The sequence below is a fragment of the Amblyomma maculatum genome, chromosome 4, assembly GCF_055883805.1.
Source record: "Amblyomma maculatum isolate TAMU_Amacu chromosome 4, ASM5588380v1, whole genome shotgun sequence".
NCBI classification, from domain to species: domain Eukaryota; kingdom Metazoa; phylum Arthropoda; class Arachnida; order Ixodida; family Ixodidae; genus Amblyomma; species Amblyomma maculatum.
The window spans coordinates 12,697,131-12,718,394 of NC_139347.1; the positions used below are offsets into that span (position 1 = coordinate 12,697,131).

The following is a 21,264-nucleotide window of genomic DNA, read 5'->3' on the forward strand; positions in this document are numbered from 1 at the left end:
CTTGTGCAGTGAAGTAGTAGTTCCCTCATTTTTCGGCCTCGCGTTACCGTCGCATGCATCTGAAACGAACGTCAATGTTCTGAACTTTTTTTCAACCACTTGTTCGTCGTGTACACTAAACCGAAATGATAGCGCCTAGTGACAGGGTAGTATATCCAAGAGCACCGAGCGTGACTAGACCAGCGCTAAGCTCAAGCCGTATAACACTTTCTTATCTCAGTCCCGTTCCCAAGCGGTCAGCATTGTCGCTTCTGCATCAGCACCGTGAAGCAACTGCAGTGCCCTCCAGTGGCGAGTATTGACCGCTCGCCGCTAGAGGCTTTCGTAGTCCGGCTACTAGCAGCATTCCCGAGTACAGCTAAAAAAAGTGCGTTGCACAGGTCAGGAGGCTCGTAGTGGGCGGATGTTGCGATTCACTTCCAAGAAAGCCATCTTGACCGGCGTTGCCAGTTGCGTCAGAAGTAACGATGAGCTTGTGCGCGACGACATTCTTCTTTACCTGAAACCGCCGTCATCGGCGTACGACTGCGGTTTTGTCGTACGCAGTCAACCTATACAGCTGCTTCGGAGAATGACGCTCACCGAGATGTCTTCATAACGGTTGCTATGAGCATTCTACTGTAAGCGACCACACTTTTGTTCGCTGCCTGCTTGAAAAAATTCCTGTGCCCGTTTATTAAGGCTGCTCGACGAGTGCAGTTCATCGTGAGGAACGCGAACTTGGACTCGCGCCACGCGATATGCTAGAGGACGTGATGCAGAATATCGACGTCAAGGACCTCAAGAAGCTCAGTGGAAAGTCGTGTTGTCCTGGCATGGCCAGCATAGCCATCGCTTCGAGCGCACTGAACGGCATCGATACGCAGCTCCAAGGACACGACAGCGGGAAGGCCGCAAACATCAGTGACGAGTGTCAAGATGGTTCAACGGACGAGTCTTCAGAAGTGGGCGATGTCGAAGTGGCGCGCCGCGGGTCGCCGGTCAGCTGCTGTTGCGGGGACAACCGTGGGTTCAATGTTCGGGACACCCAGAGGGATGATATGACCGGAGTTGTAGTAGCCAGCGGTGGAAGGTAAGGCAAAATTGTGAATCTATAGACTAATGAACTAAACATTTATTTTTGTCGAGCGTTTTCATTTTCATTTCTAGTATTGCCGCGGCGTACACGAGCGGTATAAATAATTTTTACCACACGTCGTACGTAAACGCTTCGGCATACCTTTATAGTATAATATTTATTTAAACTCGTTATTATGAGTGACTCTCTAGAGTGTTTTTAATCGGTTTCAGGTAAAGACACTACTGTTGCATATTCAAAATGTTTAGAAGATTAGTCTGAAATCTGCTGCTACCGCACACACTCGACTAACCCCAATATTTTGCTATATCAGCACTATGAATATATGGAAATTCTCCGAGTCGGAGATAGCTTCGTATGCAGGACGAATGCTAGTTTTCGCGTTTACAATTTCACTACCTGTGCTCCAGCCTGCGATGAGCAGCATTTAGGCCTAACATCGACAGGAACCTACTCATAAGCAAAGCTGTAGAGAAGAATGTGCAACCACAGAGTACACCAAAAGTGGCCCTGTCCAATTTGCCTTCGGAAATCCGCGCCCTATACCTATGATTCTTATTTCGACGTTTCCCCTGTATCCCCTAAAGATAGAAGCTGGCATCCTGCAACCTGAGAGGCCAGTGCGGCACCTGACAAATATTCCCTCTCTGTGCAATGCAAGTCATACTTATTCCAACAAATTTACATCAAAATTAATCCTTCGCATTGAGCGCAGACGGCCTATAGTCTTCTTATTTTTGCAAAAACATAAGTATCTCCCCTGTGACCTCTTCGGCGAGGACATGATCATAAATTACATTGTCTTCATACACACAGATGGAGTAACTAATAAATGTTCCCCAATGTTTTCCCCTTTGTGCATTTCTTTTCACCCCAGTTTACTCTGGGAAGACAACGCACCTGTGGGCATTTTCTTTTAGATTTTAAAACAAAACAAAATCTCGACAGTGTGAGATTTTACTTTTATCCCGCTCACACAATATCGAAAAATGAAACCCTGCTACTGACATAAGACAACCTTGGTTCGTTATGCTCCATACAACTCCCAACGCAGATCCCCGCGGATCCAACGAACCGCCAACCGCTGCTCTCAAACATCCATGTAATGCTGTTCTTTTTCACCGAGCAAAGCGACATTCGATGTTTAAGTTGTCTTCTTTCGTGTCATGAGCCCCGCCGCAGTGGTGCAGTTGTTGCGGCGCTCTGCTGCCGTACCAAAGGATATGCGATAAAATCCCGACTTCAGGAGCTGCTTTGTGATGGAGGCGAACAGCTAGGTGCCCGTGTGCTGTACGATGACAGCGCACGGTAAATAACTCTAGCTGGTAGAAATTTCGGAGCCCTCTACTACGGCATCTCATAGCCGAATCGCTCTGCCACGAAAAGCCCATAATCAAAACTAACTTCCCTGCCATCGATTATTTGCAGGACGCATCTGTCATAAAGGTCGCCAAGGCTTTTTAGCGACGTATTTGTTATATTTAAATTTGTTCGAGCAATCTCCGGGATCACAAAACACTTCGTTCGCAATTACGCCTCTAATGCTTTGTCGCTCCTCGTGATCGTGAAGAGCAGCAAAGCATCACTTAGCAAACTTAGCATGGTGCCGCCGATGGTTGCAGGCCCGTTGAGTAAAAGGCAGTGCATGCAATCCTCAGCCGATCATAAGTCATTTGCGTGCATATGAATTCACGTCGTGTTCTGCGCTCACGGCAAAGTGGAGCAGGACTTCCTCGTCCACGTCACGGCTCGCGCAAAGCAACTTCTCGTGACCCAGCCGCAAAGGCCATTGTTTTCAGCGACATCATATGATGCCAATGCTGATTCCGTTGTACGTTCTCAGCATGAAAACCCCTGACAAAAATCTTTTCGAGAATTTAATCTACTAGATGGCAGGAGGGCACGATAACTATTTATACGCCACATATTTATCTCTGATCGTGAAGTTTGTGTCGTGTGGACGGCGAGATAAGAAAACATCAAGCGAGACAGCCGCAAGTGTTTCGCTCAGGCATTCGATTCTCGAGACTGTGTGAACGCAGGCTATCGCACGAGCCCGCATGCTTCGCTCGCGATTACGACGGTCGCGAAAGAAGTTAACAAGATCACAGGAAAACAGCATGAATTCATGTCTGGAAAGCCAGAAAATTCGAGTTACGCATAACAGTGATGGGTGCGTATCGCAAGCGGTACTCTGGCTGCTGACCTTTTGTTTGTTCCACAATGTTTTCCGTTATTTCTAAGCGTCAAGGTTTTTATTCCATTGCTTGCGACGAGAACTGCTGCGGGCAGTGCACTGCTGGAGAAGACTACATTATTTTGGTTTTTCCAGCTTAGATGAATGGCTTCCAGACCTACAACTGTCACGATAGCCTACGGCGTCGTGCTAGTATTCGCTTTCGCACCTATAATTGGCGATTTTGACCGACAGCGTTCAAGCATTCACATGCTCTGTAACGCTGAGCTCTAGTGCCGATTCCGTCCCATCGCAGGTTCCCCTGCCTTCATATAGGCCTGACCGGTCTCCGTCACAACCGGGGATACTTCCTGGCCCTGGACTTTGTGGAAATTGGCGGCAATAGCGGCGATGGATTCACTTCCTACGACTTCACGGGTATGTTCACGCGTCTGCATATTCAGAAGGACACCGGAAATTGGATGAACGTATTAACCGCCCCCTGCTAGGTTCAGCGAAACTGTGTATGGCAGGGCTTTGTTTGCAGGCTGCAAAACATTGGTGTAGACAGCGAACGCAAACTAGCGCATGTTCGGCAAGAGGCGAAAGGCCAGGCTGTATGAGGTCTGCTCCGCGTAGCACGTGACACACAGTGGACAGTATGTTGTTAGACTTGTCTACAGCACTCCAACTGTGGTCGGCCGAGTAAAACTGGGGCAAATTATAACACGTATAGTTTTCATGCGTGACGTTTGCACTGAATCGCTGCCACATATCTACATGAGTGAGGAAAGTGCAGGTGCAGTGCCAGTCCGCGTAAGAAAGCAGCTCTACTAAGATTACAGGTTATTTGTCCCGCTGCAAACCTCTCAGGCCCTCTAGACAAGCTTGTTTATCTGTGCACACACAAGTAGTGCAAGCGATTTCTGAACTCAACCGCTCATGTGTCTAATATTAGAGAGTTTTAGAATAGGGGGCCCCAAGCTTTGGGGCCCCCAAGGAGCTTGGGGCGTCGAAATGCGCATGCGCAGAACGTAAGGCGCGCTTGGGGTCTTGGGTTAACGCTTGGGGCGGCCCCTATTTTTCCAAAACAGCGTTCGCCCCAAGCCGCCGTTGGGTCGCTTGGGTTACGGCAACATGGCGGCGCTCGGCCAAGCGGCGGCCGCTCGCCTCGGCACACATTTGTCCTCACCGCTCCATGGTCTCACGCGTTCATGGAAAACGAAAGGCCAACGAAGCTTATGCTATGTCTCATGATGCCCGCACAAGCAAATTTTAGCGATGAAACGCACTATTTTCAGATTGCTTCCGGATTTACCGAGCTGTTAGGCTTAGCGAGTTCGCCTTCTTTGGTTGCCATGGGGACCAGACGGCGGAAAGCGCGGAAGGTTCAAATGAGGTTTCCCGGTCTCGGTCTGGATTGACAATTGGCCGATTTCGTCTTGTATGACAAAAACAGTTTATATAACTGGTAGTTTTAGTATAGTTTTGTGCAATAGTAGCACTTTTTGATGAACAAAATGGCGTTGTTGGCTCTTATATATTTAAATGCGTTTTCTTGGTTTACCGTCGTGGCGCTGCAATCGACGAACGCAAGCCCGGCTCCGCTGCGTCGGGAAAACAAAACTCGCCGCTCGGCTAGCACGTTGCGCGTCTTGGGGGCCCCAAGCCTTGGGTCCCCCTATTCTAAAACTCCCTATTCTTTGCATGCGCGTCAGTTGAATAGATACGTGTTCACAACCTATATCCAAGAGAGATATTCGATTTTAAGCATCGCCGTCATTGCAATATAAAACCCATTATAAGGAGGACACCTGCGGTGTGCTTACATAAACCGCTATAATATAAAAAAGCATCTAGACTGTAGATATTGCATGTGTTTGGCGAAGCGCCTGCATCTAAAAGCATACTAACTCGTTGACGTGCTCACATCACCTAACATAGCGACAATGCTAAAGGGTGTTGCACAATTAGACGCGCGCTGTAGAATGCTTCTCCCAGCTAAACAGCGGAATCCTTGCAGTTCAGATTTCGCACAGAAATCGCATTTTGTCGCTAGTATTTTTTAATACTAAATTTGTTTAGGGTACTTGCCTGATTCGATCAGAAGAAGTAAAATATTCCCATCGCCTGCGGCGGAGGCGACGCCAGACGAACCGCTGCCCCAGCGATGGGACTGGTGGCGCCACCTCATGCTGCTTACAACTTTGTAGCAAAAAAAAGAGGGGGCGAACGTTTCTGGCAGAAGGTTTGAGTTGTTGTAAGCAGCATGAGGTGGCGCCACCAGTCCCATCGCTGGGGCAGCGGTTCGTCTGGCGTCGCCGCCGCCGCAGACGATGGGAATATTTTACTTCTTCTGATCGAATCAGGCAAGTACCCTAAACAAATTTAGTATTAAAAAATACTAGCGACAAAATGCGATTTCTGTGCGAAATCTGAACTGCAAGGATTCCGCGGTTTAGCTGGTAGAAGCATTCTACAGCGCGCGTCTAATTGTGCAACACCTTGTATAAGTGGGGACAGCTTTTATTGCGAAAGCAATACTACTTTCACTTTTCAGCCCTTCGCGTAGCGAGGCGGTAGCTACCATTGACCTTTAGCGTGACCTTTGGCGCGCCGCCAAGCACAGCTGCGCAAAAACAGGGGCCCCAACTCGCGCCGTCAACTCGCGAGGCGGTAGCTACCAAACGCGGTCTCACTCCCGCTCCCTCCGTGAGGGAGTGCTACAGCCGGAGTGACGTCATGCCATCTGCCGCAAACACAGGGCCCCCAACTCGCGCCGTCAACTCGCGAGGCGGTAGCTACCAACCGCGGCTTAACTCCCGCTCCTACCGCAGCTACCACCGGGGGTGCAAAATTTGATACTATAGGAGGTGGCCTAGCGGCAGGTGAAACCAACGCAGTCTCCAGGGATGCTTTCATTTCTGCTGGCATAAGGAATGCCGTTGCAGCCGGTGCCGGAGCGGCAGTTGTACATTCTGCCTTAACCTCACCCACAACCAAGTATATCGTTGCAACCACGGCACTCCTTGCCTCGCTACTAGTTATACATAGAATAACCAGGTAGCACCTCTCAACCAACTATAGTTGAACCGTATGCCGTGGCCAGAGTGAATCACTGCATAACCATAAGCATAACCACAAGCACCACAACCAGCTACACCACCAGCTGAACCTAGGCGTAGCCATAGCGATTGCTTTAGCAATTACCAGGCTGAACCAAGCTAAGCCACTGCCAATTTTTTTAAGGCGTTGTTTTGTAGTAGCTTAGCTATTTTGTTAGTTTCGTCCCTCGATATATACCCCTAATACAGTGGGCTAATTTTTTATCAAACTGTCAGTTACTCGCCTTCTCATCTGCATCCTCTGCAGAAATCTATATTTGAGCGAGACTAGAAGCACTGAAATAGACGCAGACATTTTTCTATTTTCCGTGGCACCTCACGTTAAGCGTGCCACCCACTGTGAATCTCCCGTTTTGCAGAGCCATACTACGCACCGCGTCCAAACAATCTCTCTGGGATGCAATGGATGGACAGCGTTCTCTACTTCAGCCTCAACTCTATCGCCAACGGCGGGCTGCAGGAAAGCGGCGTAAGTAACGCCCTCTCGCATGTAACACACCTTTTAATTTGCCCAAAGATGCGGGATCGAATCCCGGCCTCGGCGGCTGCGTTTCGATAGAGGCGAAACTGAGCGGCGTCCGTATGCTGTGCGATGTCAGTGCACGTTAAAGAACCCCAGGTGGTCGAATCCGGAGTCCTCCACTTCGGCGTCTCTCACAGCCTGAGGATTGATTTATTTATAGGAAAGGCGCGGTAACTGTCTCACTTGTTTTCTGTGGACACCGCAACCGCGCCGTTGGGGAAGGGAGGAAGGGAGGAAGGTGGGAGTGAAAGTGGAAAGAGAGAAAGAGGAGCCGTAGTGAAGGGCTTTGAGTCGCTTTGGGACGTTAAACCACACAAACCAACCAACCAACCAATTTAATTGGTTCACAGGAAGGGAAAGGCGCAGTCTCTGTCACACTTGTTTTTCTGTGGATACCTGAACGGGAAGGGAGGAAGGTGGGAGTGAAAGTGGAAAGATAGAAAGAGGAGCCGTAGTGGAGGGCTTCGGAACAATTTCTACCATCTGGAGATCTTTAACGGAGTTCCCGGGTTCGAACCCGACCTCGGCGGCTGCGTTTCGGTGGAGGCGAAACGATGTGGCGTCCGTGTGCTGTGCGATGTCAGCGCACGTTAAAGATCCCCAGGTGGTCGAAATTACTCCGTAGCCCTCCACTACGGCTCCCCTTTCTCTTCTCCACTTTCACTCCCACCTTCCTCCCTTCCCTTACGGCGCGGTTCAGGTGTCCACAGAGCAAGTGTGACAGATACTGCGCCTTTCCCTTCCTGTGAACCAACCAGACCAACCAGAGATCTTTAACACGCGCTGACATCGCACAGCATACGAACGCCTCTTCGTTTAGCCTCCATCGAAACGCAGCCGCCGAGGTCGGGTTCGAACCCGGGTACTCCGACACAGTAGTCGGGCATCTTACCACTGCACCACCCCGGCGGGGCTGCAACACACCTTCGAATTCGAATTTTGAAAACGAAATTATGGTTTGGGAACAGTGAGCTTTGGACAGTCGGTCTTCTAAACTGGAAGCCAGTATGGATTTGGTATTTTTCACAACAGTAGTAACCTATCCCCACCATTAGCTGACCTACCTTACCTCTTGTACAAACGAATACCGTGGTTCATCGCACACAGGCGGAGACTATAAATCTTGGTATTGCTACCACCCTCTTTCTAAACTCGCTTTTTCCCATGGCAGACTACGCTCAAGGTAGGAGGCGAGTACGAGCCCACTCTTCGCCTACTGGAGCTCCGCGACGACCAGTGGCCCTCAGGCAGCTCTGCCATACGTTTCCCACTACGTGGCACGGCTTTTCTCGTGGTCTCCCTCAGCAGCGAGGTACATTGGTGCCTGTCTTAGTTTTTGTTTTATTTATGTGCTAATAACAACAGCCTAGGCAGGAGTGATTACATGAAAAACAGTTTTCACTACATTTTAAAATACTACAGATAATGTGAGTGACAGGTAGTCGGATTACAATAAAGCAAACATAAACAATAGGAGCACATCAATGCAGTATGCATACGAAGCAAAGGAACTGATGACAAAAAGAATAGCGCCAATCATTGCAAATATTTCACGGCAAACATAAATGATTCAACTGAGGACAGCTTAGGAATTTTTTGCGGTAGAGTCTGCAACTCTGCTAGAGTTCTCGGAAGGAAGGAGAAACGATAATCTTTTAAATTTGGTCTGTGGTACCACAATAGTTTTGCTGTGCTTGCTTTTTATTTTCCTTGATTTAATAAATGTAAAGTATGTGTATGTTGCCACTTTTGTTTGGTGATTCACGGTATTAAACGAAGTTTTTAAGCGGTGTAGTTTTCGCCGACATTCTAATGTCGAGAGCCTGGATCGTATTCTGAGATCAGAGACAAAGTCTTGTCTGTTAAAAACAACGTAATATGAATCTAGGGGTTTTTTGTACACTTTCGATGTAGTTTATGTCGGTCTTTGTGTAGGAATTCCATTCAACATAAGAAACGGTCTAGTGTGCGTCGTGTAGGCAATCACTTTAGTTACACTGGTGCAATATTCCAAGCAGTGTTTAAACAGCCACAATCTCTTTAACAACGCTAAAAAGACGAATTGAAGAGAACTGCGTGTCAGCTTCTAGTATAGTAGATGTGTAAAAGTATCAATCCGTATAATATCCTCATTATTTATTTATATGTACAAACTAATAGCGCTTTCGCCCGTGATATCAACAGTTGTATGCATTTCGATGCATTTTAATTCATTCACCAAGAACTGCACCAATTAGTAATTGCGGCAAGGAAATCGCTTATGTCATGTTGTAATTGCCTGTTTATGTTGTGTTTTAATGTTATGATATACAGTGCAATCATCAGCGAATAAACGTCAAATCATTTAGATGCTCAAAAAGAAAAAAGAAACCGAGAACCGATTCTTGTGGTACACCTGAAAGTACCGGGGTACTTTTGAGTGTACCGCAACCAACGCCGAGTTTTCAATACCAACATACTGTGTTCGAGTAGACAATAAGAGTCAAGCCAGCGGAGAAATTGTTCATTTTTTTAGTATTCAGTGTAGCTCGAGTTTTAATTTATTATGACAAACTCGATCGAAAGCTTTCTAGAAGTTCAGAAAAAGCATGTCCTTGTGCCCGCCTCGATCCAGCGTTGCTGTGATCCCATTGGTAACGCGTAACACTTGCGTAGCTGTGGAAAGGTCACATCGAAATTCGTGTTCTCTTGGGTAAAAGAAACTATTTTTTTCAAGAAAGGAACTTAATTGCTTAATGAAATGATCCATCACCTTACTAGCTGTTCACAGCAACGAAACTGGTCTGTAATTAGTGATACTAAGTTTATTTCTGGACTTAAGAATGGCAATAACCTTTCCTGATTTCCAGTCATTAGGAATGACACCTTGTTTTAGGCTTTCGTTAAATAGCACAGATATTTCGCGCACCGCTCCGCATACCTGAAATTAAAGTTATTTGGTATATAATCATGGCGAGCAGATTTCTTAGTTTATTTAGTAGGGACGAAAGATCGCAATCCTCAGCTACAAAAAGGTTCGGAAGTTCGTAGCCAGGGTCTGAAAATGATGGGTTAGGGTCATCATTACTGCGCAAAAATACCGAAGCAAAATACTGTTGAACGCTGCCGACCTTGTCGAAAAACAGCGCTCCTTTATCGCCATTACCTCGATATTTTTTTTTTTTTTTTTGAATCCGATGTTTTTGTGTTCGGAGTGTAGCATGTGGGCGCCGGTGCCCCTCAAAACTGCGTTCGTAACTTTATTTGTCGCGTTTGTAACTTCAGGTTAGCCTGGCACATTTACATAACTTTAAAGAACTGCCGACGAGCCACTTTAGTAATGTTCGTTCGTATAGGCTAATTCCTTGAAATCGATCGGTGATATTTGATGTAGGAAAATTACAAAAGCGTGTGTGTTGTAAGCGCTCAATAAAGAAATACAGGTGGCCTAAATTATCCCTGAACCATCCGCTATGGCGTTCTCGTAGCCTGAGTAGCATCGGACTTAAAGACTCCTCAATAACTTCTACTTATGCTTTCTATCAGGAGCAAATCACGCTTGTGCCGTGTCGTGGCGTCAAAATGAATGGAACTAGATGGCTGCTATGTGTTGGGAGTCAGAGTGCTGAGACCTGAATGAAGTCTTAGAGGCTCCGAAACGTTTTAGTGGCAGGGATACGTATAACAGCCACCCCCATCAAGCAGTAAGGTTTATGAACCACTTTAACTTTGTCTAGCATCGTCCCTACGTAGCGATTATCGTTTTTGTGAATTGATCCTCTAATGCGTCACATGTAATAACCACAAGTTAATGTTGCCTCGAATGCGACATTTTGAGCCTAATTATCGTTTAGCTAAGTTTATTTCAAACAGACCTGTTAGGTGTCTTTTTGAAACTAGTGTCTTAAATTTAGTTGAAAGTCAGCGCCCGGGTGGGTGTCGTCTTCGTTTCTTCCTCTCTTTTTTTTTGCACTGTTGTAGTATTGATGCATTTACTCTACTTGCTTCTCATGGGTGCTACGCAGGATCTGCGCGGTGTACTCTTCCCATTTTCTCCCGTTGCTGCGGAAGCCAACTGTTCACTAGAACCATAGTCATGTGCAACGTTTTTCACCTCTGATTTATTTTCCGCAGGTCCGTATGAGCAGAACGGCACTGGCAAGCGAGTTCTTACTGGTGCGCAGGTCCGAAATGTCGAGGTTGGTACATATTCCTGATTTTACTCTAAATGCAGAAAATAACTCTGCAAAATCAGCGGTAAGTACACACATAGTAAAAAGAGCCAGTACTCGCATTTTCTCATATTCTATTTTTAGCGCATTTTCGTTTCTTTTTTTTTTTTTTTTTTTGGGGGGGGGGGGGGGGGGGAGGGAGCATGCCTGGTTATTCGCCAACCTCCCCACCTCAGCCGCTGCGTAGTGTTTACCGATAACTGCATTACCAAGTACAGCACTGGTACATGGAATAATAAATGTACCGCTGGGGAAAGTATCTTCTCTTGCAATGAACCTGATTTATCTTGTATATGTGTTATAGTGCTACCCTTACTTTTCTCAGTGTTGCTTTTTCATTTGGTCACACTTCAGCTGATTTTGTAGTACATCCAACTTTCGGCCTCCTGCAACTCTGTTTCTATAAATACTCTTAATGTTTGGATTCTTTTCTCCCGTGATTTCAGCTAGAAGTTTCTTCATCTAATTGGCGGTAAGAATGCGCGGCCAATTTCACTCGATATTTTTCTTTAAGAGTAGCAACAGAGCACTCCACTTGAGTGCATCCGGCAGCGGTGGCTATGGTACCCTCAACTGTTGAACCCAAGGACTCTCTTCAGTGCAATTCTTTACAACTGATCTTTGTGTCTCACGTTGACTCGGCCCAATGTTATTTATCAGCCTGCATGCTTTTTCGGCGCCGCAGGAGCCGCTTTCCATCGCAGCAACCGCCGCAGCCAACGCAACAGGAGTGCTTCCACAGTAGCCCGCCATCTCGCGGCGCCTTCCTGGAGTCGGCTGCGACGTCTCCGCCCGCGCCTCAGCAGCCCGACTGGCGCAGGCTGCTCGAACTGCGTGCAGGTAGAGCTGCCACAGCCAACAGACTCCTACGCTTGACTGGAGCGACGCCCAAACATCACGGCCTGCAGGTAAGAACGCGCTGTCTCAAACGAACGACTCTGTGCGTGTCGAAAATGGGTTACATCCGCAGATACAGACTAGGGAAGAGAATGTACTTAGGCGGATACCTTCAGTTCTACGTCGAAACTATTTTCTATTTTTTCTACTCTGGCTGTGCCACTTAAATTTTGGAATCGCCGCTGCGGCTTCGGGTAACGACGTTCGGCTGCAGAGTTCAAGATCGTGGGATCGATTGGCGGTAGTCGCAGGCGCACTTCGACAGACTAAAATCAAAATATACCTGCTGTATGATGTCATGCTAAACACGTTAAGCAATCTCCACTGGGCTGAGTTAGACTGGGGTCATGCATTACGATCATTTTGATAGCTCACGGTCAGCTTCGGCACGGTAAAGCTTACATGCCACCTGATACAGATATGAAAGTAATCAATAGATGCATGCGAATCAATATGCTTCCCTATAAAGCTGCGGCAAGAATAGTACAAAGCATTTTTCGGGGCATCATTCTCGCACGTTTAACGCAGAGTATCGCCGATGCGGACGCCGATGCGCGCAAGGCTACGCGCTCTCCTCGCATGTAAAAGGCGACATTTCCCCAATGCTCTGGGACGTTCTAAGCAGATGCCAAGCACGCTTCCTTCGCGCCGCGCTGACTTAACGAAAATGTGCCCCAATTTCACGACAGTGAAGCTTCCTCGGGGAAATCCTAATAAACGCTTCCGCCGTAGTATATTTGAGAAGGTATTCTTTTGGCTCCTCCCTAGCTAACCAGCCAGCCGTCCGAGCACTGGAAAGTTAACTTCGCTTCCTATCCTTTCCGCTGTAACTATATGGGTTAACACTGCGTGCAGACACTGCCGCCGGCTCCGGACCCGCTGTCGTTGAGTGGAGCGGCCTCTGTCCGTACAGTCTACTCCAAGCCTGTGGTGCACGACCATTTCTCCGGTGGTGTATGGAAGTCACTTCCTCCTCAGCCGGCGCCACAACACCCTCAGCAGCCGGTTGGCACCATGCCGTGGCACTCTTCCCCGACCAGGCAACACAATTGCTTGGCTCCTGGGGCTCATCTGGAACTGGGCGCCTTGCTTCAAGGGATGCATCTGAACAGGGAGGTACGCACAGATGTACTCCATGCGTACTCTTGTGGTGCAAGATATATGGTGCTTTCACCTTGTATCAACCACATGTTTACACGGGCGCGCTTCTTTCAAATCATATTTTCCCTACTTTTAGTGTCACTTGAGAATTGTAGAATCTATTCAAAATGTAGTCTCCATAATGAATCTGACCCGCGCTTGAGTAAAGGTGGCGGACGCTATCACACTGTCTAATTGGGTCAGAATGATGCTCTCGTAACTATGTTCATTCATCATGAACGACGGCGTCGGCCACTGATGGCATATTTCGATTATTCATTTGATGCAACACACACGCTTGCGGCAGCGTTATGAATCTTCTTTTATGTAATTGTGTGTAATCTCGTGTAGACGCCACTGAACCCATATGTACAGCCTATGTCAAAAGTTTAGAGCCTAGAGGGTTTGCTTTTAAGCCATATATTATGACTTCTTTAACAATCGTGGAAGTCCCAGTCATTGGAGAGGGTAGGGCGAAAAATGTTCTTACCCTCAGCAAGTTTGGAAACATGAGAATGCATTACGAGCCACATAGTATGGCCCAGAAGTAGATCCCCTGGGCTCTAAAATTTTGACAAAGGGTGTACCTACAAGATCAGATAGAACCAATCACTGCGCATGCTAATCGTATGGGAAAACGGAGCTTTGAGCAAACGTAAAAAATTGTTAGGCTTTTTCAAGTTTGAGCCAACCTATACTGTTATACTGGCATCATTATGCGCGCTCTTCCGCGAAAACTTTTCTTACCTTCAGCAAGTTTGGAAACGTGGGAATGCATTACGAGCCACATAGTATGGCCCAGAAGTAGACTCCCTGGACTGTAAAATTTTGACAAAAGGTGTACCTACAAGATCAGATAGAACCAATCACTGCGCATGCTAATCGTATAGGATAACGGAGCTTTGAGCACACGTAAACAATTGTTGGGCTTTTTCAAGTTCGAGCCAACCTAGACTCTGTTATACTGGCATCAATATTCGCGCTCTTCCGCGAAAACTTTTCTTACCTTCAGCAAGTTTGGAAACATGGGAATGCATTACGAGCCACATAGTATGGCCCAAAAGTAGACTCCCTGGACTGTAAAATTTTGACAAAAGGTGTACCTACAAGATCAGATAGAACCAATCACTGCGCATGCTAATCGTATAGGATAACGGAGCTTTGAGCACACGTAAACAATTGTTGGGCTTTTTCAAGTTTGAGCCCACCTAGACTCTGTTATACTGGCATCAATATTCGCGCTCTTCCGCGGATCGCTCTCAGGCACTCTCGTCACTGATCGAGCAGCAGAGCAGCCTGCCTCAGCAGCAGCAACAGCACCAGCCGAGGTCGTCGCTGTTTGGCTTCAGCGGCTTGGGCAACGGTTCGCTGCCGACTTCCGAACACCGCCCGTCCATACCTCCGTTCAGCCCAGCAACCTCGACAAGCGCCGCGGCGCACGCTATCCGCGAGTGCTGGTCCCGCAGCGCCACTCCCAGCTCAAGCACGCCGTCCCTCCTGCGGTTCAACTACGACCTGCTGCCTTCCGGCTACGTGCACTGGCTCGCGCTCGCCAGAAGCAGCCTGGGTAGGCCGCCGCAGACAGTGGCCTTCTCTGGTTAGTACACGCACTACGTATGCGGGATGGATAAAGAGGGCGGTAATAAGACGCGATGCAGAGTCAGTTTTTACCAAGATCCGAAAACACTGTCGCCGAGCTCACAAACCACTCACGAGGCCGTAATAATTCTAGTTCACGAAAGGGCAGCAAACTCGAGCATACAATTTTACAAGCGTATATTTTAAACAGCCTTTTTATGCTCTTTCTGTAAACGCCGCTGTAAAACGCCGCTGTAAAAAAAAAAAAAAAAAAAAAAAAAAAAAAAAAAAAAACGGGCGAGAAGAAAAGTGTCCCTACGTTTGTAAATGCGAAAGCATTGAGATCCGTCCATAATTCTGTTATGATCTCGATTTGAGTTTCTTCGCTGTTCGAAAGTCTGCAAATTTGCTTTTCCTTTACCTACTGCCATTGCTTTTATCGCTTTTTGGAATCCTTTATTTCCATATTATTATTAGGTTAATTTTATTCTTTTTCTCTCCAATTTCGTTTTCTATTCATACTTTTTATTTTTACTTACTTCCGCTTTCTTATTTTGCGTCAGCGCCTTCCGGCGTCCTTACGATAGACAAGGAGAATTATGGATTGGGTTTATGCTCCTCGAAAGTTTCTCATGCAATAAAGACAGGAGAATGTCGGTGTAGGATAATTATTTGCGTGCTCGGCTAGGAAATAGGAGGATGGTTGCTCGAGACCTCGCGTGGACATAATACAATTTTTATTATCTTTCTACTGACAATTTACAGCTCGTGAGTGCACGGTGTAGTGACAGATCGTGTACACGCCACTAATCAGGAAAGAAATGATTTCGCATTAAACACTGCGTTGTGTCGGTCTTATTCTGCTGTTTCCCGTTCTTGTACATTTGGGCAGTTGATTTGCATGATCTCTACGTGAAGAAATGGCGGTTTAACAGAGGTCTAGTGTGCCGAATGAACTTTAACCAGTAGTTATCTCCTTTGGAGATTTCGCAGCCGCTTACGATGTCTGTGGTGTAGGCGAAAGCTAGTGGTATCTTAAAAATGCATAAAAGCCATACAGAAGTTTCCTGGCTGACATGTTTGCTAGTACACGGCGTAGATTGCCTAGCTAAGCCAGCTGCAGATTATTTTCCTCTTTTGGAGTTGTTCACGTGTTCAATGGCCCCTCTTGAACCGCAGCCCTCGACCACGGCCAGCAGATGCACCACGAGCACCAGCAGCAGCCCATGCAGGACATGGGTGTGCAGACTGCCTATGCATCGACCACGCCGTCTAGTGAGGAGGCCGAACAGGGCGCTGGAGACACCATAAACCCGATGGCCGCTGCTGTCTCGTTCAACCCATCTAACTCCGGCGTCTGCTTCGCACCCTCTGCAGCTAATGGCGCTTCGCCTCCTTGAGAAGGCTGCAGAGCTGCTAGAGAACAAAAAAGTTTAAGGTTTTTTTTGTATTGTTTATATAAAGTAACCAAGCATTATACATTTGCCCTGCTAACTGCTCTTGTTTTTGTTATGCTTAAAGAACCTCGAAGAAAAAGCGTTTTCTCTTTTTTTTTTACTATTACTAAATGTGTCTTTCATTACTCACAAACTATATAACCCTTTTAATTACAGAAATATATATTTCCAATAAATCACTCTTCGGTCTTTGTGCAAATCGCCACAAGGTTTTGCACGATGGCATGCTTTTATTTGTTGACGGAGAACAACGAGGGTGTGCAATTTATAATCTTCGAGTTCGCAAAGGTTTTCTTAATTACGTTACGGTGCCCCTATTTGGGATTTTATAAAATTTCTTATGCACACGAGTCTCTGTTCTTGTGCAAAAAAAAAAAAAAGGCCGGCCCGTATTGTAGAAAATGCTGAATCTTAGCGGTTGACACTGAGGTCATCCGTGCATCCTTATGCTATAATCGTAACTCGCCCTCTACTGCGCGCTAGTGGTTCGGAGAACGAGTGTCCGAATTTTCGACTGGACAAACGCCGACGACGTTGGTGTACTGGATTATCTAGATGAATCGTATTCCACCTTTAGTTCTCTCGCCATGAATAGTTCAGCTTCAGTAGACACATTATGGTCAGCGTTTGAAAGAATTATTCAGCACTGCTTATCAGCATATATTCCCACAAAGGTCAAGCCGGTGCATAAGAAAAACCCTTGGATAACAAGAAAAATTATACAATTAAAGCGCCAGACTGCAAGACATAGGAAACTGAGGAATAAACTGCCGCTACCCGTCTACACTGATAAATTACGCGAAAAGTCTCATGCACTAAAGGCAGCTATAAAAAAGGCTAAAGATGAGTACATGAACGTCACCCTAAGTAATTTTATCAAAGCATCTCCTTCCAAGTTTTGGCGGTACCTCAATTCGAATTCACGTCAGGACAGTAATCCACCACCCGCCGAGGCTATCGCGAAGGCTACAGACTTCAATGATTACTTTATATCAGTATTTACGCACGACAATGGGAAAAAACCTGACTTAGAATATCCTCCGAGTAACACAGCAAAAATAGATGATTTGTTCATAAATGAATCGGGCATTCTTTCCCTCTTACTTGAAATAGACCCTAAAAAATCCGGTGGTCCCGACAACATACCAAATGCATTTCTTAAGCGTTACGCGGAATGGATGTCAAAGTTCTTGCTGATTATTTTTGAAAAATCACTGCAAACAGGCGAAATCCCGGAGAAATGGAAAATTGCCAAGGTCATTCCTATACATAAATCGGGCAACATTACCAACGCATCCAATTATCGACCAATCTCGCTTACTTGTACAACATGCAAAATCCTCGAACATTTAATTCTTAAACATATCCTATCATTTCTAGAAAAAAATAACATAATTGTGCCTAACCAGCATGGCTTTAGAAAAGGTTTATCTACGACTACTCAATTAATAGAGACAATTCACGACCTAGCATTTACAATAGACAGATGTGGCCAAACAGACATGATATTCTTAGACTTTTCGAAAGCGTTCGATCGGGTCTCCCACCCTAAGCTCCTCCAAAAGCTTTTCCATTATCTCGGTGACAATAATATTACCAAATGGCTGAAAGGCTACCTTACAGGCCGGCGCCAATATGTACACTTCAAAGGGCACTCTTCAGATTGCTGCGATGTGATGTCTGGCGTGCCACAAGGCTCCGTTCTGGCCCCTGTCCTCTTTCTTCTTTTTATCAACGACCTGCATAATAGTACTAACGTAACAGTAAGAATGTTTGCAGACGACTGCATCATTTACAAAGAAATAACCTGCCATGCAGACCAAGCAATTCTAAATAGTGCCCTTGAAAGCATAGCACAATGGTGTGAAACATGGCAGATGACGATTAATGTAGAAAAAACGGTTTGCATGACAGTAACAAATAAGAGAGCGGCAATAAATCTCCCTTATTATCTACAAGGACAGATGTTAAGGAAAGTAGAAGAATATAAATATTTAGGAGTAATAATTTCCTCGGATCTTAAATGGAACAAGCAGGTAGCCTATATTACTAACAAAGCTCTGGCAGCTCTCTACTCGATTAAACGATCTCTTAAATCCGCATCAGTCGACACTAAGCTCTTAGCATATACTTCACTTGTTCGCTCCATAATGGACTATGGAATAATATGTTGGCTCCCCTTCCGCAAACAATACATAGAAAGATTAGAGGGCGTACAACGAAAAGCGGTCAGATTTATTTTTAACAAATATCGCCGTCATGATTCCCCTACACAGCTCTTAAGACAAGCCGACCTTCCCACTATACATAACCGAGCCAGACTACTGCGCCTCAAGTTTCTTTTCCTTCTGCTTAATGGCGACATGAAAATCGATACGAGTAAGTACTTAATAAAGTCAAACACGCGCACTACCAGAACAAAACACCAACAGCACTTAACCGAGTACAGATTTCACAACGATATATTCAGGTACTCTTTCTTCCCACAAGCAATCCGTGAGTGGAATAGTCTGCCTTGCGATGCTGTCAACTGCGCATCACTCAAAGATTTCATCGCCAACATATCACGCTTTATTTTGCAATAACGACTACGATGCTGGTACGCTAACTCTTGCACTCTTTTTTCCTTGCTGACGATGACATCCCGACTTTCTTATCTGACTCTCGCTTATTATATTTTTTTAACCATGTTGCTCAATATGCTACTTTTTGTTTTACCTTTTGTATAATGCATATTGCCTTGTTGGACTACGATCGCCTTTGTGTTGGCACTTACTTGACCTGTGGTATTCTAGTGTATGTGATGTCCCACTCCTGCGACGGCCTCAAAGGTGAGGCCAGCAGTATGTTCAAATAAATAAATAAATAAATAAACATGTGCACATAGCTGGAGAACTGAGAATTCGCTTGTGGCGTGAAGGCCATCGTGAGAGCAGTTTCAACTTGCTGCTGTGGTGGCGACTTGTTATGCTCTAATATGATACTGGCCCGAGTATTGTGTAACAGTAGTCGTGGATTAGTACCTGAAAGCGCATTTGAATGTTCCCGCCTCTTGTGCATAGCCCCACAGGTCTAACAGCACAGTGAAATGTCATCGCTCGTAGCGGTACACTAACAGTACGTGCTGGCATGCTTTCCTATCGCTTAAATTAGCCAGTCCAGGCCTTCAGCTTTACGTTAAAAATTCATCGTATCCTTGAAAGAAAAGCGTCGTCCGCGATTTGTAAGCCTCTGCGTACTACGCAGTTCAACTTGGCACCTCTTTGTCGTTCCGTAACGTCCCGAGTAATTCCTGTTAGTGAGAAAAGACACCATGGACTCATCAGCCGAGTTTGTTGGCATAAAACACGTCGGGATGGACACGGTGTCCTCTGTAAAGTCGCCAGGAGTTGTTCTGCATCCTTACGGGTGGATATGATAGGCTGTTAAGGACACTTGCATCACTGCTGCTACTTGCACAAAAAGGGGTTTTTCATACACTGAGAAACGCATGCGCAGGGGTCGCGTTATATGTAAGAGACCTCTCAAGCTGAAGCGAGCTGGACTGGGTCTATATATATATATATATATATATATATATATATATATATATATAGTTACGATGCGGCAAGCCGATGAAGAAAGACGACAGAACATGACCGATGGCGATGGTAGCTGACGTTTAATGAATATGTTAGCGGGCCTAGCGCGAGCGCTTCTGCCCGCGCCACTGCCCGCCGCTTCTTCTTCGTTGCTCGTCCGTGACATGACCCGGGGCCACCGAGCGATCGTCCCGATCGTGGACGAGGAAGTTTATCGATGTTGATGATTCCATGTTATGATGATGGACGTGTCTAGATGCTTGAAGAAGAAGAGGAAGAAGGAAGAATACAACGGCTTGCCGGCACGGTGATTCCTGATGAACCTTGGCTCAGGGCACTCTCGGGCCACACGTTGCCACAACTCGATGGCGAAGGCCAAGGCACGCACCGCATGACATAGGCAGGGGAGAATGTCTTGAAGTGTAGCGGTGTCTTGGGTCGGTGGGGTCTTACGTCGGCACATCTGGTCAATGGGGTCATATATGGTCGTCGGGTCTCTTCTAGTGTATTGTGGTCATGTGTAGCGTCTCGGGTCAGTATCTCCTTCGTCTTGTCATGTGGTCGGGGCGGGGGACGGGACGGCGGAACGGCAAGGTCTTGCTGGGTCCGTCAGGCTGGGGAACAGCCATGCGATGCCTCCTAAACTTCAGCTGACGGCGCAAGAAGTCGCAGGGCACCGAAGCTCCGGTCCAGGATGAGGGGGTGATCATACCCAGCACCTCCACCAAATGTTACGATGCGGCAAGCCGATGAAGAAAGACGACAGAACATGACCGATGGCGATGGTAGCTGACGTTTAATGAATCTGTTAGCGGGCCTAGCGCGAGCGCTTCTGCCCGCGCCACTGCCCGCCGCTTCTTCTTCGTTGCTCGTCCGTGACAATATATACAGACAATATTAATAACCAAGAAAGTAGCAGGTGGGACAGCGGCCGATGTAGCTCAGTCGGGAGAGCACCGGACACGATATTCGGAGGTCGTGGGTTTGGTTCCCGCCATCGGCACGTTGTTTTTCCTTCAACTTTGCGTTTATCTTTCCCCTAAAACAGATTACATTACTAATTTATGTGATTACCGAAGTAAAAAAAAAAATCCCCAATGCTTTCCTTGGCCTCGCCGACTGTTGGCTTCTTTCCTTCATATTATATATATATAGAAACATCCCGTCTGAGCGCGCCCTTCTTATCAGTCCCAATTCGTGTTGCCCCGATTTTATTCAAAGCTTCTTCCGAACTACTACAAAGTAAAGTACAGTCGAATATAGTATAATATGCACCATGGTACCACGTCCTATGTTTTGTTTTTTAGGTGCAATAAAAAAAGCTAAATCTTGCTCTCAACTTTATCATACATTTCATGTTTGAACGCATCCGAAGTGGTTACCCGCTGAATCTTCGTGCGTACCATTCTGGGCGTCTCTAACGTCTGCAGTTCAAATTTTAGGTATAGGTTTACGCTAGTCTTTTTTTTTTTTTTTTTTTTTGTAACGGATGTTTATT

General features: G+C 46.4%; 1 protein-coding gene across 1 annotated transcript; it reads left to right on the forward strand.

The window, feature by feature from the left end:
- Nucleotides 1-239: 239 nt before the first annotated feature.
- LOC146190305 (uncharacterized) lies at nucleotides 240-16,386 on the forward strand. Its single transcript, XM_084600747.1, has 9 exons — nucleotides 240-1,072; nucleotides 3,571-3,692; nucleotides 6,739-6,848; nucleotides 8,074-8,214; nucleotides 11,016-11,080; nucleotides 11,799-12,021; nucleotides 12,866-13,126; nucleotides 14,414-14,747; nucleotides 15,908-16,386. Exons 1-9 carry the CDS (start codon nucleotides 741-743, stop codon nucleotides 16,126-16,128), a joined length of 1,809 nt encoding a protein of 602 aa, XP_084456873.1. The 5' UTR covers nucleotides 240-740; the 3' UTR covers nucleotides 16,129-16,386.
- Nucleotides 16,387-21,264: the final 4,878 nt, after the last annotated feature.

What these genes read in the sequence shown, in the direction of transcription:
- LOC146190305 (XM_084600747.1), top strand. Translation starts at nt 741, where the DNA reads ATGCTAGAGGACGTGATGCAGAATATCGACGTCAAGGACCTCAAGAAG. An exon ending in GCGGGCTGCAGGAAAGCGGC is followed by an intron (nt 6,849 to 8,073) that starts GTAAGTAACGCC and finishes TTCCCATGGCAG; the next exon opens with ACTACGCTCAAGGTAGGAGG. An exon ending in CGCAGGTCCGAAATGTCGAG is followed by an intron (nt 11,081 to 11,798) that starts GTTGGTACATAT and finishes TCGGCGCCGCAG; the next exon opens with GAGCCGCTTTCCATCGCAGC.